A 23,011-nucleotide genomic window follows, 5' to 3' on the forward strand; every position below is an offset into this window, starting at 1 on the left:
GGTGTTGCAGTTGGGATTTTACGGATGACCTTGGAAAAGTTATTTTCAGTAAAGTGGTGAGAATAGAAACCAACATTCATATTGATTGAGGAAATGAACAAGCATAGACAGCAAACGTAGACTGTTCTCTGCAGGGGGCACATGACATACCTTTGTTATTTGTTCATGCAATAAATATCTACTGACTGCCTGCTGTGTGCAGGCACTGTGGTAGGTGATGATGAATAAAACAGTGAGCAAAAACATGGGCTTTATATTCTAGGGATGGAGCGGCAGACACTGTATAAAATAGAGTTGAGCCTTGAACATAGAGGGTGTGAACTGCGTGGGTCCACTTAGAGACAGACTTTTCCCAGACTTGTACTACCCTGTTTACCATGCAAGGTTGTTTGAGTTCACAAATGGGGAACCATGGATACAGAGGGCTGACTGGAAAGCTATACAGAGATTTTTGAGGGATGTTGGCACCCCTAACCTTCCAGTGTTGTTTAAGGATCAACTGTCTATTAGGTCTTGATAAGTGCCTTGAAGAAAAGCAAAGGGGTCTGGGTGTGTGTGCATGTGTGTGTGTGCTATTTTACATAAAGCGATGAAAGTCTCTCTGATCAAATGGCTGTTATAAGGCATTGTTGAGTTTATGGGTTTTTTTGTTGTTGAGTTTGTTTTAAAGCACAGTATCAAATAAATTATAGTCCTTAATTCTTGATATATTGTCTATAGTGTTAAAATAATTAATTGATAGGTTTTACCACCCCTCTACCCAACAATAAAATACACAGTCCTTACCATGGTCTCTAAAACCCTCCATAATCTGCCCTCTGCCTTCCTCACAAAATTCATCTAGTACTGTCTTTCCCCTTTCTGGGTCCATTCCAGCACCAAAGCTGAAGTGAAGGAATGAGTGAAGTGTGTCACTTGGATGGTGTCCTCCCAAATGGCCTCTTTGGCAAGGGAAAGCCGGTAGCTTAGGGTCAAAGAGCTTAAGCTTTGGTGCTGGGCACACCTGGCTTTGATTCCTAGCTGTGCCGCTTACAGGTTCTCTGACTTTGGGTAGGTCACACATTCTCAGTTTCCTTATCTGTGAGATGGAGATGATGTGATATCCATATTGCAAGACTGTTTTTAGGTAGCATTGATAGTTAATGCAAATTGCTTAGCATAATACATGGTACACTGTAAGCACCAAGAAATGGGAGTAATGTTACCATCCCTGCTGTTACCATTACTTTACTACATCAGGCCTCTCAGTTAACAGGTGAGGAAGCAGGTCTCACCAGAGGTAAGCAGTGAGTCAGAGAAGGGGGAGCGGTGACCGGCACCCAGTTGATTAGGCATGGCATGTAAGTCAGTATGAGCTTCTAAGCCGAGGAGACCTTGGTTCACGTTTTGGGTTTATCATTAACTGTTTGAACTAGTTGCTTGACCTCTCTGAACCTTGGGTTCTCCATCCTTAAAATGCCGCATGAGATGGTTGGAAAGTGGAGCGAGGACACATGTACAGGCAGTGGAGAGCAGGGCCACTTCGAAAGCGCTCAGCAAGCAGCGGTTCTCCCCACCTCGGCGGCGCTGCTGCTTTCTTCTGTACTTAACAGGTGGTTAGTTTGTTTTCTCAAAGAGATAAGGGAGACATGGACCCCTTTGAGAATCTGTGGATACCCAAACTCAGAAGGTTCCTGAACCTTTGCTAATAGTGGGGGTGAAAATGTAATAGGGCCAGACTGAATCCAATCAATCTCTCCTCCTTCTCGCTCCCTCTTCTCTTTTCCTTCTCTTTATTGTACAGCCCTATGTGTTCTGGGCAAGATGCCTTTATTTATCTCACACTTTTTCTAACAACTTCCTTCCAAGGGCATTCTCAGATCTTACAACTTCCTTCCAAGGGCATTCTCAGATCTTACAACTTCCTTCCAAGGGCATTTTGAGCAAAGACTGCACCCACACTCTCAGTTTCTGGGGCTAAGGGCATGGTGTCCATTAAGTTTCCAAAGCATGAATTTCCTTATCTGTAAAATGGAATTGTTGTTGTTCAGTTGCTCAGTTGTGTCTGACTCTTTGCAATCTCATGGACTACAGCATGCCAGGCTTCCCTGTCCTGCACTATCTCCTGAAGTTTGTTTAAACTCATGTCCATTGAGTCGGTGATTCCATCCAACCATCTCATCCTCTGTCATCCCCTTCTCCTCCTGCCTTCAATCTTTCCCAGCATCGGGACCTTTTCCAATGAGTTGGCTCTTCACATCAGGTGGCCAGAGTATTGGAGCTTCAGCATCAGTCCTTCCAATGAATATTCAAGACTGATTGCCTTTAGGATTGACTGGTTTGATCTCCTTGCAGTCCAAGGACTCTCAAGAGTCTTCTCCAACACTGCAGTTCAAAAGCATTGAACAAAAGTAAAATGGTGAGGGTTAATTAAGAAAACATTGTTGGTTGATAGCACTTTGCCAGGTATGTTCACACATAGTCTCATTAAGTCCAAACAATAATTTCATGAAGTAGATCTTTCATTCAACTCAGTCAACATTGAATGCCTACTATGTTCTAGGTAGTTTTAACCACAGTGATGTCTTATGGAGCTTACATAGTGGGAAGAGACTATAAAAACATGAATCACTAAATAAGGCAGTTTCAAATTGTGATAGACGATGTAACAAATGTGAAACAAGAGCTAAGGGAAGGTGATTAGGTTTCTACATGGATATAGCTTGTATAAATTCATAGTATAAGAGTATCAAAGTATATCCTTGTTACTTTTTAATTAAAAAAATTTTTTTTAATTTTTATGGTAGCTTTTTTCCCCTGTTAAATACAGATTCTCAGTGGACTGCTCTTAAAGGGCATTATAGAATGCTTGAGCTTGCCCTCTTAGACAAGAGGGCCTCAGTTAATAGCCTTAGTTAATAGAGAGTTTAATCAAATCGGATTTCAAGGCAAGTCTATGAAAGGTGTGGACTGTGGATCTCAGACACCATTCCCTGGAGCTGGCGGTCTTCGCTTGCATCACCAATTTGAGGAGGGCAAATCCAGTCTGTTAAACTCAGAAAGATGCCATGCCTAAGTAAAATCACCAGCTGAACATGTCTGAAGGATGTGAAACAAAGGTGAATGTAGTCAGTTGAGAAACATGAGCCCACTGAGGAAGAGAACCGTGGCTACAGCTGTGCAGAGCAAAACTGCCAAGAGGGAGGTTTGATGTAACATTCTTTTTACCAAGGCCATGATTTTTCTCTAACAATTTCTGCTTAAGAAAATACCTTCTTTATGTCAGTTACTTAATATGACATATTAATAAGAAAATCTATAAGGAAACAATTTCAGTCAGTTTAAGTAACTTGACTACAGTCAGCATTGGTAGTGGTGGGGATTGGAACTCAGATTGTCACTGAGCCCCAGCCCAGTGTCCTTTACACCCACCACCCACAAACCTCAGACGCTGCCCACTTGGTAAGACAGAGGAATGGCAGAGCCCAGGCCAGAAGAGGTCCAAGGGGAAAGCCCTCCATCCACCAGGATTCTTCACCCAACATGCAAGTCCAGCCCAGAGAATCCCACTGGACCTTTTTCCATGAAAGGCAAGAGCTCCTTTCTGCTATTGAAGACAAACTGGTTGGTTTTTATTTTTTGTTTTTGGGTTTTTTTTTTTCTTTTCTTTTCTGTTTTCCTCTTGTCATTCAGTGTTTTAAATGACTCTACTGCCAACCAGCCTGAAATTGTTCTTTTCCAAAATTAAAAGACTTTTAAATTGTGTTTGTTATAAAAGTAGAACATATTTGTTACAAAAAGTCAAGTGTGCATAGCAGAAGATGAGCCTGTCTGTGACCATTCCGCACCCCCCACTATAGCTTTAAACATGCCTTCAGAACATGTTTTGTTGTTGTTTTAAAAGATGGGTCTTTTACATTCTCTCACAAAGGTGTCTAACCTGAATGCTCTAACCCCCTCAGGTTTTCAGATGACACTCTGGACTGGCCTTAAGTTGAATAGTAATTAGCTCAATTTACAGGGACGTCACCTGTATGCTAGGTGTTGCTGATCCAAGATGGGCAAAACAACGGCAGACTTTAAGGAACTCACTCTGTTCCTTAAACCAAGGATGAGATGGTAATCCCCCAGTGAACATATACAGAGTAGCATTTTTAAAACAGGTTGAAAACCTTCTTTTTAATCAGAATGACAACATAATTAACTGATGTGAGAAGTAGGCCAGTATTCAAGTGCAGGAGTCCTTTACTTTGCAGGTGACCCTGCCTCCTGCGGGGACAGATGGGTCGGGGGCACTCTCTGCAGCAGCATGCTCCCATCCTGGTTGTTGAGCTCTCTCCCTGGGTAGATCCTGTGCCAGTGCCCTAAGTGTATGCCAGGTCAGTTAGTCAGCAATTCTGCCTCAGGAATGGGCCCATGTATCCATCATACCAATGTTACATTTTCAAAATGGAATGCATTTAAAATATAAATATAAATTAAGCATTTCCTGTGCAGGAGAGGGAGATTTTAGGCCTGGGACTAGAATGCAAGGCTCCTCACCGCGTTTGATGAGTTTTTCCTTTCACCCTGTGATTGAGTTCTAGAGTGCCGAATGAGTATTAATCTTCATGGGCTTTTTATCCATTGCTGACTATGGGGACTGGCTGGTGCTGGGCAACAGAGATTTAAAGTTGGGTAGCTCAGGGAGTCCCCGCGTTCGGGGTCCAGTGGTTAAGGCTGTGCACTGTCACTGCCAGGAGCCTGGGTTCAGTCCCAGGTTGGGGCTCTAAGATCCCTCAAGCTGCATGTTGCGGCTTAAGTAAAGTTGGTCAGGTCAGTCACCTGCACTTTGTGCTGAATAAACAGCCCAGTGACAAAACAGAAGAATAAATTGACAATTTACACCCAAAAAGGGTTAGTTGCAGAGGAAAGGGCCTGGAGCAGAGGGGTGGATGGCTTCTCAATTTAGTGAATCAAAGCTCATTGGAAGAAACAACTTATGTCATTTCTTTTACTTTTCCTGGAGCAGAGACCTGAAGAGCCGCTAGGCTTTCCCAGGTTGGGTGAGGAGTCAGGCTGGGTACATTGGGGAATTGCTGGTGGTGATCAGATTAGTTTGTAACCTGATCTGATCTAATCAAACAAGACATAATCAATGCTGGTATTTTAAACCAATTTTCAACTGTTTGAAGTGAAAGTCCCTCAGCCGTGTCCGACTCTTTTCGATCCCGTGGACTGTAGCCTGCCAGATTCCTCTGTGGAATTCTCCAGGTCAGAATACTGGAGTGGGTAGCCTATCACTTCTCCAGGGGATCTTCCTGGCTCACAAATCAAATCAGGGTCTCCTGCATTGCAGGCAGATTCTCTACCAGCTAAACTACAAGGGAAGCCCCTTCAACTGTACGTTGCTGCTGCTAAGTCGCTTCAGTCGTGTCCGACTCTGTGCGACCTCATAGACGGCAGCCCACCAGGCTCCCCCGTCCCTGGGATTCTCCAGGCAAGCACATTGGAGTGGGTTGCCATTTCCTTCTCCAGTGCATGAAAGTGAAAAGTGAAAGTGAAGTCGCTCAGTCCTGTGTCGGACTCTTAGCGACCCCATGGATTGGAGCCTACCAGGCTCCTCCGCCCATGGGATTTTCCAGGCAAGAGTACTGGAGTGGGTTGCCATTGACCCTCCCTTCAACTGTTTAGTAGCTCTTTTTAGCCATGATAATAGTTTATTAATAGTTAAATTTAGTGCTTCTGGGATGAGGGTAAGAACCCTCAGGGATGGTGTCTTGGACTGGTCTGATTCACGCCCTACTGGTTTAGAGGAAATAGCCATTGGTTCATTCAAGAAGTATTTATTTGGTACTGGGGTACCAGGCACTGTTTTGGGGTGAAAGTGAGACATGGCCTGTTGTTACCTCTTGTAGCTAAATTGTTTGACTTTTAACGAATCCCTTTCACACTCTGGGCCTCAGATCCTTGACCTATTCAGAGATATGCGTTCACAGTGAACCTAGACTGTTTAGATTCAAATTGCAGCATCACTTTTTTGCTGTTATGTGACCACGGGCAAGTTAACTTCATCCCCCGGAGCTACGGGTTCCACATCTGTAAAGTGGGGATAACGTGACTCGTTTCATTGGGTTGTACTGAGAGTGAAATGAAGCTAACTCAATCACTGGGCTTCAGTGCGCCCAATCAAGAGTGGTCACTAGAGTTAATCCTCGCTGATTTCATTAGCTGCAGACCCACTCAGGAACTACACACAGGTGCTACTTAGGGCGTGCCTAACCGCAAGTACGGGCCCGGGTTTATAAAACCAGGGTCCGGGGCTGCGGTCTACATTCCGCCTCGGCTGGACATCGCGGCGTGGTCTTTCCGGGGACTTGGCTCCGCGCTCCCGAGGACCAGAAGCGGGGCTGCCCAGCGGCGACCAGTGCGGAGCGCCCGGCGCGCCGGGACCAAGCGACCCGCCCCTCCACGCCGGCTCCCGGAGCGCTCGGCCCCGCGGGCGCGCGCAGTGGACCCCGGTCCCGGGCCGCGGGGGCGGGGCCTGCGGCCGAACGGCGCCCCCGACGCACCTCCCCGCCCCCCGCCCCCCACCTCGCTGAGGCCCGGAAGGGACCGGTCGCGCTTCCGTCTCCGCCGGGATGCACGGAGGGCGGAGCCGCAGCCCGAGGACGCGACGCGAGCCCAGTTCCGGCGAGGAGGCCGCGCCAGTGACAGCGATGGCGGCGGAGTCGGCGCTGCAAGTTGTGGAGAAGCTGCAGGCGCGCCTGGCCACGAACGCAGACCCGAAGAAGGTGAGCGAGCGGGCGGGCGGGCGGGAGCGGCGCGGGGCGGGCGTTGGGCGCGGCGCGGCCCGGTAACGGTCGCGGGCCCGGGCGCGGCCGCGGGGGGCTCGGACCCGCGGCGCGGTCCCCGCCGGGCTGCGGCCTGCGGCGGGGAACTTCGTGGCCGTCCGGCAGCTGCCCACGCGGTGGAGCCCGTAGGGCGGCCGGCCTCGGCGGGCCCGGGCCGGCTTGTGCCGGGCCCGGGAGCCCGAGGGCTGCGGAGGGCCAGGGGCGCGCTCCGCGCGGACGCCGCGTGCCGGCGGGGCTCGCGGAGCCCTCCCCCGGGCGTCCCGGGCCAGCTGTTTTCCTGTCGGGAGAGCTCCCCGCCCGGAGTTAACTCCTGCCCGCTCAGCTCCTAGCTCTGCGCGATCCGTCCCCTGATTTCTTCCCGTCTTTTTGGTGTTTGTTGGGGAGAAAGGGGTAGCGGGTCGTGGTTCTCTGCCTGCGCCTGATGGAACCTAGGCTCGGTGTGTGGTCTCTGCGTCTTTAAGACATTTTTAAATTTCTTTCCGCCTTGATAATTAGAACGTGGACCCTTTTTTTTTTTTTTTTTTTTGCTTTCTCAGTAAATCTCTTTCAAAGCAAAAATAAACCTCATGTCACCCTAACAAAAAACTTAGGTTGTAATAGGAAGGGGGGCGGGGGGAACAGGGTTAGAAGTTGCAGCTAAATTTTCCTTTTTCTTCTGGCATTGCTAGAAAGGTAAGGGCTACCGTTTCTGGCAGCTACGAATGATGGGCAACCATTTTTAATTGTGCTTGGCTAGTTTTAGTCCCTCTCCTTAACTGTTTCCATAAGTTAAATGCGTTTTTTTTTTTTTTTTTCCCTCCGACTTTTCTTCTCATCCAGCTTCTCAGTGTCTGGGTGAGGGTCCGTTGGATGTTAGGTTGGTTTTTTTTTTTTTTTAATTGAAATACAGTGATGGAAACACTCAAGGTGTTTGACATTTCTGTCAGCATTGTAGCTGCTGTGTACAGTCCTTAAGAGTTGGATCTGTAAATCCCAGAGTGCCTTTTAAAGAGGAAATAATCCAGGGAGTCATTAGAGATAAAATGGTGAGATTTGAGTTCTCATTTATTTGCTAGCCATAGACATTTGTGGGGGGGGGGGGGGTTGGAATGTTCCTTGCTAAGCCACTTTCCTCACCTGCTTCTTCTAGGACAGTACCAAAGGCGGAAGTGCTCCCTAGGGGTTAATCTCCACTCTGTACAGTTTTTCTTGATGGGTCCCTTTCTCTTCACCTTGTTGTCAGTCTGTCATAAGTGGGTTTTTTTTCTGTTTCTGAAGGCTGTATCTCATTATCAGACCACTTGCCTCATGCATACCTAACTCAAAGATCCACTTCTTCAGGACGACATTTGAGCTTTAAGTCTTGTGAAAACTGAAATGCTTTCACTTGTTTTGTGTTATATTTTCTCTCCTGGCTTCAGTATCTAGTGGACAGGCATATTTACAAGTTTCTTTTTACAATAACCCTTTGTGGGCTTCTAATCAATGGTCATTATTTCTGAGTACTAGCTTGTTTTCCCCGACACTGTAGGTTTGTTACTGACTTTTTCAAACCTTAAAACATTATGTAAATCCCCTTATCTCCCCAGTTTCATCTTCCATTGGATTTAAAAAAAAAAAAAGAAGGCATCATGTTAGTATCTATAGCCATTTTCCCACTAGAACTTAAATTTTGAAGTAGCTTTTCTAGTTGTTGACGTGAATGAAATTTCAAAGTAAGAAAAGGTTTGTTTGACTTCTCAACCTATTCCAACTAGGAGTGATTGTGAGTGTCTGGGCATAGACACCCTAAACTTCTGACTTTGCATTATGAAGATCATTTTTGCAAAGGGCACAATAGTTGGCATTCACAAATGAGCTAATGCAGAGGGAAAACTGCAAGCTGGCACACTGGCCTTCTCAACCTTCTGTTAACCCAACAAGCTCCCACAGGTTGTTCTTGAAATTGCAAGATGATTATATAGCAGTATTGAAATTTGAAACTAAATCTTGATTTCAAAACCATTATTAGCCAAAGGGTTGATTCCACACCTCTGTGCATGGATTTTCCAGTGTTAAACATTTAGATGTTTGACTATAACTCTGTTTTCACTTTAAGCCCATGTATAATCTAGCTTACCAGGGGGAAATGTATCAGACAAACCAGGGTCACTCGGTTCCTATTGTTTAAGTGGAAACCGTTTTCATGGCTGGTCAAGTTACTTGTCACATGTTATCCTTTGAACATGGAAACTACCAGGAACAAATTTGAAGGCAAGTGGGGAGCAAGGGGTCAACACTACGAACATCTCTAGCTCTTTGGGATGAAGTAGTATGCAAAGGACAACTGAGATTCCTAAGCATGGACTGTGCAAATGTTTTCCGTTTCTTAATGACTCCTTATCAATTCTTGCAAACTACAACTGGTCCCTCAGTTTGGTTACAGCAAGTTTCCACCTACCTGAGGATGCCCCAAGAGCTTTACCTTTTTAATGCTTTGTTCTTCTTTGAACCTCATTGAAAATAGAGAGGCTCTGAAGCCATGTTTCCCTTGGCTTGGGCTAAATTGGTTTGAATGTCTCCAGGGTTTTAGTTTTGTCTGCTTTTAAGTGGCCCCTTCTAACCGAAAATGAAGCAGAAAGACAGACAGGATTTACACTTCGAGTTAGTGCTAGCCTTCAAGATGAACACACCTTCAGTGACTTCTAGCCCCATTCTTATATGTGGCCTTTACAGAGGTCCTCGTAGTGACCTCCTTTCCTCTGCAGACTCTAAACTGTCTGACATTGTTAACACTAGGGAGGGACTCTTCTGCTCTGTGTCAAGTGTGCTAAGAGGCAGGTTTTCTTTTCCTATCTTCTAAGGACAGTGTTTTTTTTTTTTTAATGGGGCTTTGTAGTATTGAGTTGGCCAAAGGGGTTTTTCTGTAACATTTTACCAACCCAGTGCCTGCTGTGTTAAACACATTTGACTGACTTGCTTGTTAGGCAAGTCAGCTTAATCTCACTGAGCTTAGTTTCAATATCTGTAAAATGGGGAACATAAAGTCCATTTTATAGGGTTGGTTAATGAGAGTGAAATGAGTGAACAGGTGTAAGAACTTAACATGGTAGTCAATGCATAACAAATAGTATTCAATATATAAATGCCTTCCAGAGAATGGTGTTAGAGGAGACAATCTCTTTTTGATCCCTTCAGATATTCTAAATTTTCCTTTTTAAGAAAAGGATTTGGCAGGAATCTTTGCACCCATCACTTGGGTGACAAGAAATACACGTACACTTTGTCCTGAGTTGGACGGTGGTGGTGATTGAATTGGAAGTAGAGCATAGTTCGCTCAGCTATGAAGGTGAAACTCCATAGATGCACTTGGCTTCTCAGTTATTCCCAGTCAAACAAGATGATCACATGTGATCCAGTTGCTCTGCCTAGCAACTCTGTTCAGTAATTATTGAAGTAGAATGACCAGAAAAACATACTTGCTACTCCACCTAGTAGCAACATGGCATACTAATTATAGCTTGGGCTACACATGTAAAAAGAACAGATCCTGTTATCAGATATTTAAATATAAAGGCAGTCATAGTTAGTCTATTTTGAACAACGTGTACTTTTCAGCACTCCTTGAATGTAAATTTATTTATATATACATAAACCTTGCCTAGAGAATGGCATAGCAGTCATGACTTTGGGTAGAAGCCGAGCAAGTAGGAACTGGCTGAGAATGTCTGGTAGAAGATTAAGGGTAGCTGTCTAACGAATGGTCAGTTGATGAATGAAATGATTAATAAGCATTTATTGAGCTCTATAGCATTCCAGGCACTAGGGCTACAGACATGGTTTGAATCCTCACAACCTGTGAAGTAGAGACAGGATTCAGTTCCTGGATTCAGTTCCTGTTTTGCAGATGAAGTAACTGAGGCTCAGAGAGGTCAGTGACTTGCACAAGATCACCCCGAAAGAAACTGGCAGGGGCACACTGAAGCCTGTCTTTGCCTGAGATTCTATCTCAACAGCTCTGCTATCCTGATTGTGATCAAGTTCAGGAGACTATACTATAGAAGGGATATGCGGCCGAACCCAGATTGCCTCTCCAGTCTACCCAGACGTTTTCGTTCACCATTTGCAATGCAAAGCTCCGATTCTAGCAACTTGAAATTGGTCTTAGCTTCCCACTTAACATCAAAAAGCAAACAAACAAAAACCCCAATTCTGTTAAACACACTTTCTCTGGAAATGTGATTACCTTTTCCTGTAGAGACCTCTTTTTACTTTCCTCCATGAGTAATTTCCTACATTCGGCACCTTTCTCAGAAATTCTAGCTGGGGCAGAACAGTAGTTGTTGATGACTTATGTTAGAACTGATAGGTCTTCCCTTGGTGTTGCGTAGTGGTTGAAAGCACAGAATCTAAAGCCACAGACCTGAGTGAATCTTGCCCTACATGCATCCTGGGACAAGTAATTTTACTTTATTGAGTCTGTTTTCACTCTTGTAAATAGGATAATAACCATACTTCATACTGTATAACAGAGTAAGCACTTTGCCATTAGATATTATTCTTTGATATTCAGGGAATAATTATGATTTTATAAAAATTAATGTGTATTTAATTTCTCTCTGCAGCTACTGAAATATTTGAAGAAACTCTCCGCCTTGCCCATTACAGTAGATATTCTTGCGGTAAGAGCTGTGTAATTTTAGGTATTATGCAACTGTATCCCATCCCCTTCGCAATCGGAGAGATTATACAGTAAGATTAAGACCATGGGCTCTAGAAGTGAAGGAAACCAGACACAAGGTTACGTATTGTGTGGTTTTATTGATAGGAAATGTCCAGAGTAGGCAAATCCACAGACAGAAAGTAGTTTAGTGATTACCAGGGGTGGGAGGAACTGGGTTTCTTTTTTGGGTGATGAAAATGTCCTAAAGTATTAATTCAGGGAGTTCCTTGATGGACCAGTGGTTAGAACTCTGTGCTTCCACTGCCATGGGCCTGGGTTCAATCCCTAGTTTGGGAAATTAAGTTTCCACAAGTCGCACAGTGTGGCCGAAAAAAGTATTAACTCAGACACCAGATGCAGTACTCTTAGGGCAGGGTCTGACACCTGCCATGATCACTCTTGTTATTATCTGTAAAGTTCTAGAAGTGCCTTTTGTCTTATAATCCATGGGCTTGACTTTTTTTTTTTTAACTATTTATTTTTGGCTGTGCTGGGTCTTTATTGCTGTGCACAGGCTTTTTTAGTTGCTACGAGCAGGCTTCTCATCACAGTGGCTTTTCTTGTTGTGAAGCACAGACTCCAGGGCGAGTGGGCTTCAGGAGTTGTGACACATGGGCTGAGTTGCCCTGAGGCATGTGGAATCTTTGGGACCAGGAATCGAACCTGTGTCCCCTGCACCAGCAGGCAGATTCTTAACCACTGGACTACCAGGGAAGTCCCTCCAGAAGTGTTCTAATTTTGTGTTTTCCTCTTCTGAATTTACTTTGCTTTGCTACTGTGTATTTTTAGAGGTTTGGCGCGTTGACACGAACTAATTTTGTACTGAGACTTGTATGTTTTTTGGAATGAAGTATTGGTTTGTTGGAAAGTAGGAGGCTTTATTTCTTTAGAAAATTGTGAGCCTAGTTCCACAACCTTCTAACAATTCCTTTGTCAACTTTGTAGGAGACTGGAGTTGGAAAAACGGTAAACAGCTTGCGAAAACACGAGCACGTTGGAAACTTTGCCAGGGACCTAGTGGCCCAGTGGAAGAAGCTGGTTCCTGTAGAACGGTAGGAAAAGTGTTTTATTCCTTCTCTGCCTTCTTATTTAAAATATTTATTCTGCCTCAATTATAAAAAACAACCCATGATCATTAAAGAATATTATAAAATATTTAAAAAATAGAAGAATAAATTTCTCTTTTTGGTACTGCCTCATGGCTTATGGGATCTCAGTTCCCTGACCAAGGATTGAACCTTGGGCCACGGTAGTGAAAGCCCAGAATCCTCACCACTAGGCCACCAGGGAACTCGAAAGAATAAAAATTTCTAAATTGTACCTTCCAGAGATCAGCGTTATTGACATTTTGGAATGTTTCTTTCTAAGCTGGTCTTAAAAGTCATTTTTATACACTTGTGAATAAACTGACATATTTTACTGCCCCATTTTAATGTAACAAATAAAATATTTCCCTGTGTTGAAAAGCTTTTTAAGCATTTTCATGTACACAAAATACTTGATCTTCTTTGTAGCCTGTAGTTAAATTCATCATATCCCATTTATGGAATATTTGAGTTTTCTCAGTTTTAAAACCTAGTTGGTAGAGAAGGAAATGGCAACCCACTCCAGTACCTTTGCCTGGAAAATCCCATGGATGGAGGAGCCTGGTATGCTGCAGTCCACAGGGTCGCAAAGAATCAGACACAACTGAGCGACTTCACTTTCATCATATTATCTAGTAATTCCACTCTTAGGTATAGAAAAAATGAAAATGTATCCACACATTGTAAACAGGTGTTTATAGTGGCATTATTCGTAACAGCCAGAAATCAAAACAAGTCAAATACCCATCAAATAATAAACAAAATGTGGCATATCCAGACAATGGAATATTATTCAGCAGCTAAAAAGAAACTGGGTACTGATACATGCCATGACGTGGGTAAACTTCAAGTGAAAGAAGCCAGGCAGGAAAAGCCACATGTTGTGTGATTTCATTTGTATGGAATGTCCAGAATTGTCAAATCTCTATATGGAGAACGTAGATTAGTGGTTGCCTAGGACTGGGGGGTGTTGGGAAGAAGTGGGAGTGACTGCTAATGAATTTGGGGTTTTGGGGAGGAGATGATGAAAATGTTATAGAATTGATTTTGTGGTAATGGAGGTACTACTCCCTGACTATACTAAAAACCACCGAATTGGTGCACTTTGTGTGAATTGTATGGGGTGAGAATTATTTATCAAGTTGTACAAATAAAACTTTATTTTTCTCCTTGAAAAAAAAAAAATCAACCTAGTTGGGTATCTTTAAGCAGAACCTTCTTTCCAAGCCCTTGTTTCTAACTATGTAAATTCTTCATCTCTTTTGTGAGTTCAGGTTCTGTGACTTTGTCCTGTGACCAAGGATTACCCTGAACGTTTTCTCTGTTTTTTTTTTGTTTTGTTTTAGAACCACAGAGCCGGAGGAACAGGACTTTGAGAAGAGCAGTTCTCGGAAGCGCCCCAGGGATGCCCTGAGGGAGGAGGCGGAGATACAGGGGGACTACCCGGAAAGCTGGAAAGCCTCCAGCAGCCAGTCTTACAGTCCTGATAATAGACAGAAGAAGCACAGAAAACCCCCAGAGCTCGAGCGGCCTCACAAAGTATCTCACAGTCATGAGAGGAGAGATGAAAGAAAGAGGTACCACAGAGCTTCTCCAGTTTACTCTTCAGACCATGAGTCTTCCGACTATGGCCATGTTCAGTCCCCTCCACCATCCACCAGCCCTCGTCAGATGTCTTTGGACCATTACAGATCCCTGGAGGAGGACCATGAGCCCTTTGTTCCCCACCAGAAGCCTGGCAAAGGCCATAGTAACGCCTTTCAGGACAGACTGGGGGTCAATCAAGAACGACACCTGGGGGAAGCCCAGGGGAGAGAGAGCATGAGTCAGAGCAAGGAGCACAGATCTTCCCATAAAGAAAAACGTCTGGCAGATGCCAAAGGAGACGAGAAGTCTCTGAGCAAAGAAAAATCACACAGGGTCTCCAAAGAGGAAAACCGGAGGCCGCCCTCCGGGGACAGCACGAAGGAGAAGCTGCCCTCTGGCGCCAGGAAAGAGAAGGAGAAGGAGGGCAGCACCAAGAGGAAGAGCTTACCCCACCTGGAGCTGGCCTCAGACAACCACCTTAAAAAGCCAAAACCTAGAGACTCCGAGAAAACCAAATCAGACAAAAACAAGCAGAGTCTGGAAAACTCAGACGTAGGCAAGGGGGCAGGAGACCTGTTGCCCAAGGCAAAAGAGAAGGTTTCTAACAACCTGAAGACTCAAGAAGGGAAAGCCAGACCTTCGCATTCAGATAGAAAGTCGGTGGGTGCCTTCCCTAAAAGTGAGGAGGCAGATACGGATGATGAATTCGAGAAGCCCACCATGTCTTTTGAGTCATACCTTAGCTATGACCAGCCCCGGAAGAAAAAGAAAAAGATTGTGAAAACTTCAACCACGACTCCCAGAGAAAAAGGACTTAAAAAAAATGACTCAAAAAGCACTAGTAAAAACTTGGACTCAGTTCAGAAATTACCTAAGGTGAATGAAAACAAGCCCGAGAAGCTTCCGCCAGTTGGAGCCGACTCAGCCAAGCTGAAAAAGGTAACCCCTGCGGCCCCTTCCACCCAGAGCACCTGGGCCTGCAACCCCACTGCTGATTTGCTTGGCTGGCTTTTCCGTGACTTGCTGAATTTCAGTCTGAAATAATGTCCTCCTGGCCTCTCTGGTCACCAGGGTCGGTAGAAGCCGAGAAAAGTCTTTTCTGAGGCATTCCATCGCGCTGGGCCCATCTCTGTGTCTCCTGACTTAGGTGGTGTCAGGCATGGCTGCTGCCTCTCCTCCGGCTGCCTGTGAAGTTACTGCCACGTCAGCACCGCTGGGCATCGAGTGCGGGAACGAGCTGTGCTGGCAGAAAGGGGCTCTCCAGTCACTGGTCTCTTCTCTGCAGGTCCCCAGCGATGTGTTGCCAGTATTACCTGACCTCCCATTACCTGTGATCCAGGCCAATTACCGTCCACTTCCTTCCCCTGAATTGATGTCATCCTTCCAACCAAAGCGAAAAGGTAGTTTGCTTTGTCTTTTGTTGTTGTTGTTGTTAAGGAAAAAGTGATATAAAAAATTCATGATCTGACCTCATGAATGGTGCATTTTCTAAGAGCGCAGGTTCTGGAGTTGAATGGCTTGGGTTTGAATCCCAGATCTGGCCTCAACTACAAGTTATATGATTTTGGGTAATAACTTAATTTCTTTGGACTTCAGTTTTATACTCTGTAAATGGATGTAATAATGATATCTGCCTATGAGGTGGATTGAAAGTGATAATGCTTATAAAGCTCTGAGCTCTGCGTTTTTGCACAGAGTAAGTGTTTATTAAATCTTAGCTGCTGCTACTAGCAGCCTTCTGTTCTGTACATTCCACAGGGGCTTAAAAAAAAAGTCTAGGTTTTTTCTGTTTTTGTCTTTCTTTTTAAGGTTAGTTTCAATAGCAAAAGAATTAGATGCTACCTAGGTGTTCCTTAGTAAGATACTAACAGGTGGATCATAGTTCATCCATACAGTGGCATCATATGCCATGGTTTTTGTTTTTTATTTATTTATTTTTTTGGGGGTTTTGTTTTTTAAAGTGGAAAATCTATATATTGAGGTGATTTTCTAAAATTCAGTAAATGACAAAATGATAGTATGTTATTAAAAGGAATAAAATAAATATTAGCTTGTTTTTGCATAGACTTTCTGGAAGGACATAAGAAACTGGTGGCATTGGTTGCCTCTAAGAAAGGGAACTGGGAGGCTGAAGAATGGGGTGGAGGGAGAGTTTACAATGATGAGCCAGTACCTTTTTTTCTTTTTTTTTTTAAATCTTTTGATGGCACCATATGGCATGTGAGGTCTTAGTTCCCTGACCAGGGATTGAACCTGCGCCCCCTGCATTGGCAGCTCAGAGTCTTAACCACTGGACCACTAGGGAGGTCCAGCTTAGTGCCTTTTATAACTTCCATTCCTGTTTTTCTTGCCTTACAGCACTCTCCTCACCCCAGGAAGAGGAGGAAGCTGGATTCACCGGAAGAAGAATGAATTCTAAGATGCAGGTCTATTCTGGCTCCAAGTGTGCCTATCTCCCCAAAATGATGACCTTGCATGAGCAGTGCATCCGGGTGCTTAAAAACAACATCGACTGTAAGTCACATGCTCCGCTCCTGCTCTTAGGCACGTTGGGTCACTGGGTGACTTGACTGCTACTCAGTCCCTTTTTCCCTCGATTCTCTTCAGCGATCTTTGAAGTGGGAGGTGTCCCATATTCTGTCCTTGAACCTGTTTTGGAGAGGTGTACACCTGATCAGTTGTATCGAATAGAAGAGTACAATCACGTGAGTATCCTGCTTGGATGGCAAGAGGGCAGTTTGCTGGCTTGTCTGAAAAAACAGGTTTGTCTCTGATTTGCCACGGTGATGGGCAGGCAGCGGTCGTAGCACTGTTCTGGGTTTGCGTATGGGCCTTTAAACAAGCAGAATGTCAGCCCCTGCCCCTAGCATCTTAAGTAGGCCTCTTAGGCTAGAATCAAGGTGGGATTAAAAGGTGGGAGCGGGGAGAGGTGGACCATTTCCCACATGTCCCTTGAGCTTTCCTAGATACAGAAATCAAGGGAAGATTCTAGAAGCACAGCCCTTGGGATCCAAGGCAGGGATAGAGCTATGTTCACCAGACATCTGAGTGTCAACACGTAAGATTGAGTGTCTTCTAGAGGCAGAGATCTATCCCCAAATCCTCCTAAGGCTGGAGATACTCATTTGATTGCATGAGCTATCCCTCTTTGATCGAAAGGATCTGTGACATCTCCTAAGGTGGCCCCTGGCCATGGCAGTTCAGTGTAGCGCTGGGGGAATGCTTGGACTGCACTTCACCTCAGTTCCTTCCCTGCACAGGAAAAGACTGATCTTAAACTAATTTTGATGTTGTCTTCTCTCCTAGCCCCACAACCCCCGGCTGCAGTTAGTAGTGCCTTGTACTTAATATTTTAATTCAGTGATTCTGTTTTTTCTTAGAACTATGGTGTTTTACTGTACTACTACTGTTACTGTGAGGACCAAAATATTGTTAGGAAACTGGTCACCCTGGGTGATTAAGGATGGAAGAGGTATATAAGAGTGCATGCATGTAAATGATGTCTTGGTTCTGATTTTAGGTATTAATTGAAGAAACGGATCAATTATGGAAAGTTCACTGTCACCGAGACTTTAAGGATGAGAGGCCGGAAGAGTACGAGTCATGGCGGGAGATGTATCTGCGGCTCCAGGATGCACGAGAGCAGCGGCTCCGAGTCCTCACAAAGAACATCCGATCTGCACACGCCAACAAGCCCAAAGGTACGGCTGCAGGCCGGATCCGGCAGGAGAGCGAGCCCTGTGCTCCGGTCATGTCAGGGCTGTGGCGGGCTCAGCCAGGGTGGAACCTCTGGCCCCTAGCTCTCTCGAATTTGCAGAAGTGGGCAGAGGGTAAGGTGTTTGTTCTGCCACTACCCATGCTACCCTCCAGAGGGCTTTCCAGGGTTGTTTGATTATCCCCTACTCTTGGAGGCCCTTGAAAAGCCTTTGTCTCTTAATAGCATAGATTATTAACAGTAGCGTCTCAGCTCAAGAAGGAAGGTATTAACCTCCATTTATCCACAGGCCGACAAGCAAAAATGGCCTTTGTCAACTCTGTGGCCAAGCCACCTCGTGATGTTCGAAGGAGGCAGGAGAAATTTGGAACAGGAGGAGCAGCTGTGCCTGAAAAAATCAGGTAAGATCTCTGCTCCTCTGTGGTTCTGCCTGCTCAGGGAGAGAGCTTGAGGGGCAGCCCCAGGGCAGGAAGCAGTTCATTTTGGAGGTGGGGGAAACGTGAGGCCAGAGTGGGTTCTGGAGGCTGACTTTGCCCCATTGGGCCCTAGCTCCCTGAGCCTCAGCTTCCGTGGCTGCACTGTGGCCTGGATGATGATCCCCTGCCCCTCAGAGAGGTCAGGATTACATGGAGAACAGGGCCTGCCTCTGGGACACATTCCCTAAGGCTTTCCCTTTGTCTGTTTAAACAGAAAACGTATCACTGCAGTGACTATGTTATCTAAGTACGTTTGCATTTTCAAAATACAGATTTACACCGAAACAGTGAAAAGTTAGTCAAGATTATCATTCACCCTGAAGGACTACCATGTCACTTCCAAGCCATGAGCAAAATCTAGGTACCAGGTCCACTGGTCAGAGCCACAGAACTGAGTCCGCGGACCAGCCCACCTCAGGCTGTTTGTGCCGAGGGTTGGTTTCTCCTGCTTTTGACTCTCAGCTTTGCTCTGTGTCGCAGGATCAAGCCAGCGCCGTACCCCACAGGAAGCAGCCGGGCTTCCTTCAGCGGTGGCAGCAGCAACAGCTTTAACGCCAGCCCCGAGGAGCCAGCCTACGACGGCCCGAGTACCAGCGGTACCCACCCGGCTCCGGTGCTCAGCAGCACGGTTTCCTATGATCCGAGGAAACCGGCCGTGAAGAGTGAGTGACCGGGGCTCCCGCTCAGACATCTCAGAACTGGCTGTGGCTCATGCTAGTGTCGGAGCCCCTTTCACGTCGCTAGTGCCGCACCACCACTGCGGCTTCTGTGTGAGCTGCAGCATGCGTGACACCTTGCACGTGGCTGGTCTAAACGTCAGCGCCTCCTTCCCCTGCCTTTGTTCATAGGCGTGTTGTGTGTGTTAAGTTCTGAGCGTAGTGCATATTCATTTTGGTGCTCTGCTTGTTTTTTTTTTTCAGCCTAAATGTGAACTTGTTTCTCTAGGCAGCAACATGGAGTTAAGAGCTGAATGATTTTGTTGAAGTTTTATAATCTCAGCTTCCAAGTATTTATTTTTTATATCTAACTGAATCTAGTTCATGTTTTACTAACTTTACTACCATAGATGATCCTAAGTATTCTACAGGAGTGCCTGACTTAAGCATTATTCTGCACTGACTTCAGGGCCCACAGGAGGGTGGGAGCTCTGGCAGGGCTCAGGCTAACCGGTTCAGAAGCAGGCTCGTCCTTCTTAGGTGGTGTTTGCACTTAGCTCATCTCAGGCCTGTTGCTGCCCAGGACAGACAGGTATGAGAGGGGGCTTTCTGCTGGTTTGGGTGTTGGTGAAGCAGAGTTAAATTGCGGCTCAGAATGGCCTGGCAGGGATTGAACCCCAGTTCCTCCACTTACTGTAGAGGGGCCAGCCTGAGCCTTGGTGAGTTGTGAGACTTAGAGGGAGTGATTGCCGCGGCCCTGGCAGGTGCTCGGGAACCATTCGCTTTGGGCTGCTCCTTGCATCCGTTCGTCTGGCTGTGCAGCGCCATGAGTAGCAGGCCTCTGGTTTGCTTAAACCACTGGTGTCTGGTGTCCAAACTGCCACGGATCTGAAACAACTGCCTTGTCTCTCTTTTCACAGAAATCGCCCCAATGATGGCCAAGACGATTAAAGCTTTCAAGAACAGGTTCTCCCGGCGATAAACCGAGGACTTACCTTGGAAATGAAATCTGGGGGGAGGAATACAAGGACGGTGGGGGTTGGGGAATGGAACTTCGAGAGGAGACCAGAGCCTTTCACTCCGTGGAAGCTTTCAGTCCCCGAGACCTGCGCCGTCAACGGGCGTGTGCCTGAGCCGGTGTCCGCAGCCGCTGCCTCCTTGCTGGCGAGCACTTCAGCGTTCTGAAGACGTGAAGCTTCGCTCTCACTGAGGATTCTAAGGTCAACTGTACCTTCGTTGTTAATTAGCTTCTTTGTAAACTATAAGACATAGTTTTAATTAATAAATATTGCCCCCAGATTGTATTTATATTACCTCCCCCCTGCCCCCAAGTTTTCTGTTCTGCTTTGTTTCAGTCCTCTTCCACACACTTAGCCTTTTATTTTTAGGGTTCTTTGTTAGAAGCCTAGTGGAAGTCTTTCTCCTTTCCCGGTTCATCTCTCCTGAGCGGACTCCGGTCCAGAGAGAGACCTGGGCGTCCCCGGAGTCTGTGTGGGGCCCGCTCCGCTGCGGGCTGCCTGTGCTGGAAGGGGAGCCCCGGCCTGGAGACCGGACGTGTGCAGGGCGGCCCCCCTCCCTCTGGGACCTATTTCAGTGTCGCGCTGCAGTCCTGCCCCTCCTCATCACATAGTATTTATTAAGGGACATTCTAGAGTCTCCCCCCCTCCTTTTTGCCAGGTCCCGCTTCTTATGAGGCTTGAGGACACAGAACCCCAGTATTTTTACAGTTTCCAGTTTCTAATTCAAAACTTTAGACTCCTTTTTCCTCCCTTATTTTTCCTTCTCCCCACTGGCATGGGGCAAAACGCAAACACCTGGCTGGGCTTTTGTGGGCCCCCAAATGCAACTTAAGAGTTTTTAAAAACCAGCACTTTAATCTCTTACTCCCTGTGAATTGCTGAATGGTTTTAAAAAGTAATGCTGTGTTGGAAATCGGTTTTGTTTTTGCCTTTCTTTAAGATCATGTGATTGAAAGAGCACAATTTGCTATGTATTGTAGAAAACTTTGCAGCTTGAAACTCTCTACTTTTTGAGTCTTTAAGCTAGAATTTGGAGGAAAGGACCAGTTTAAGGAAAGGGTCTGAGCCACGGGGCATCGACAGGTTTGGAAAGGGAGAATCTCACTTTGGAGTTGACATAGGAGGAAAGATTAGAACTAGGAGGACAGTCAGTGTTCTTGGCTGTTGAAGGGCAGTGGCCTGTAGGAGCCCCATCGGTCGTGGCCCTGGTAGAAGTAGATCCTGCAAGTCGGAGATGCCCGTCCTTTAGCAATCTGAGAAGCAGGTTGAGGGTGTGGTTGGTGTGGCAGCCCTTGGAGCTTGGCAGTGGCTGGTCCCTTTGACAAGGTCGCTCAAAGCTCAGAGTATGGAGTCCACGGTTTTTAACCATCCTGTAGACCTCAGGCTCATGCTGAAGATTGCAGAGCAACACAGCAAGAAGTCTGCGGCAGAAGCCGCATTGTTCAGCGTGCACTGCTGCGCAAGGTGCCTGAGGGACGCACGTGTTGCTGTGTTTTAATTTGATGTATTTTTGAACTGGGTAAAAGCACCCTTTCTCTTGATCATACGTATTACCATTCCACCAGTCCCCCAGCCCACTCCCCAAATGTGACACTAGGAAGCCTCTTCTTTAAAACCACATGAGCACCTGAGTCAGGTGCCAGACATCTGTCGCCTGGGATAGCTTCCTCTCCGTGTCCACACCTTGAATTTGTCTCTTTACCTGCGTGTTGAAGTCTCTGCCACTGAAACCAGTTTTCCATATTTGATTCAGTTGTGTGTGATTTGATTTCCTTCATTAGGAGTCTTTGGGCAGAGAGGGAATAAAAGACACACCCCAACATCACTTTGGATCACCCCTGTTTACACAGAGCCAGATCTTCCTCCCGCCCCCTCTAAGAGTGTCTGTATCAGGGATGTGACTTGGTGGGAATGGTGAGGGAAGAGGAGAAACCGAGTTTCCAGACGCTCGCCTCTCCTGGGTTGTTGAAATGGCCGCAGAGCAGACACAGGTTGATGTTGAACCTTTGGTCTCATTTGTGGAAACTTGTGCAATTCCTTTTTTCTGTGCTACACTACACACAAATCACCAAATTGCAAATTAACCCATTGTGGTCCTTGGTGTAATGAACAGTTTCTTTGGGGCTTTTTCTTTCTTTCCGGGAAGTGGGAGGGAAAGGAGCAAGGTATTATCTTGCTCTTCATTTGTATTTTGGTCCCAAAATGTAAATACAATTTTCTATGTTACTTTTTTGTGGTAACTACCAAGATGAATATTTTAATTAGATAAGTTATATGAAAAGAAAGGAAAATTCCATGTCTAAATAAAAAAAAAACAGACAGACACCCATGTTCTGTTGTCTTTCTTCCGTTCTCCCTCATCGTGTCAGAATGGTAGTCCGTCACAGTGTCTGGTTCCTGGGCTGCAGGCAGAGATCTTAATACCTGGGCTGGGCCTTAAAGGACGTTGGATTTCTGTCTGAACTGTAGCACAGCTCTTCTGGGAGAGGGGTCTCCCAGCGGGGAGAACCCTATGAGCAAAAGCAGGCAACTCAGATAAAAGTGAGCACTTAGTTCAGAAGCTCTTCGCTGGGCTGGGGAACTTGCATATTCAGTCACACAGCAAATACTTCTATTGCCCCCATTCTGTCACTGCGTAAGACAGACACGGCCTGCCTTCATGCAGCATTCATCTAATAGGGGAGAGAGTAATGAAATAACACCACAAATTGTATTTTTCTTTTTTCTGGCCACACCACACAGCTTGCAGGATCCCAGTTCCCTAGCCAGGGATTGAACCCAGCCCCTCAGCAGTTAAAAGTGCAGAGTCCCAACCACTCGTCTGCCCGGGAATTCCCCAAATCATTGTTGAAAATACAGATTTCTGACCCCGCTACAGAAACCTGAATTGGCCAGAAGTATGATCTGGGAAAAGGTACTTTTTCATAGGCCTCCCTCGAGTTGTATGAGTAGCCTGGTCTGGGAATGCCTAGTACAATGG

General features: G+C 45.9%; 1 protein-coding gene across 1 annotated transcript; it reads left to right on the forward strand.

Annotated features, from left to right (window-relative positions):
* Window positions 1-6,599: 6,599 nt before the first annotated feature.
* ELOA (elongin A) lies at window positions 6,600-22,352 on the forward strand. Its single transcript, XM_065930042.1, has 11 exons — window positions 6,600-6,752; window positions 11,396-11,452; window positions 12,439-12,545; window positions 13,925-15,104; window positions 15,451-15,565; window positions 16,524-16,679; window positions 16,773-16,870; window positions 17,686-17,866; window positions 18,170-18,281; window positions 18,837-19,018; window positions 19,933-22,352. The coding sequence occupies exons 1-11, from the start codon at window positions 6,600-6,602 to the stop codon at window positions 19,992-19,994; spliced, it is 2,403 nt and encodes an 800-aa protein (XP_065786114.1). The 3' UTR covers window positions 19,995-22,352.
* Window positions 22,353-23,011: the final 659 nt, after the last annotated feature.

Source organism: Muntiacus reevesi, chromosome 3, assembly GCF_963930625.1.
Source record: "Muntiacus reevesi chromosome 3, mMunRee1.1, whole genome shotgun sequence".
Lineage (NCBI taxonomy): Eukaryota > Metazoa > Chordata > Mammalia > Artiodactyla > Cervidae > Muntiacus > Muntiacus reevesi.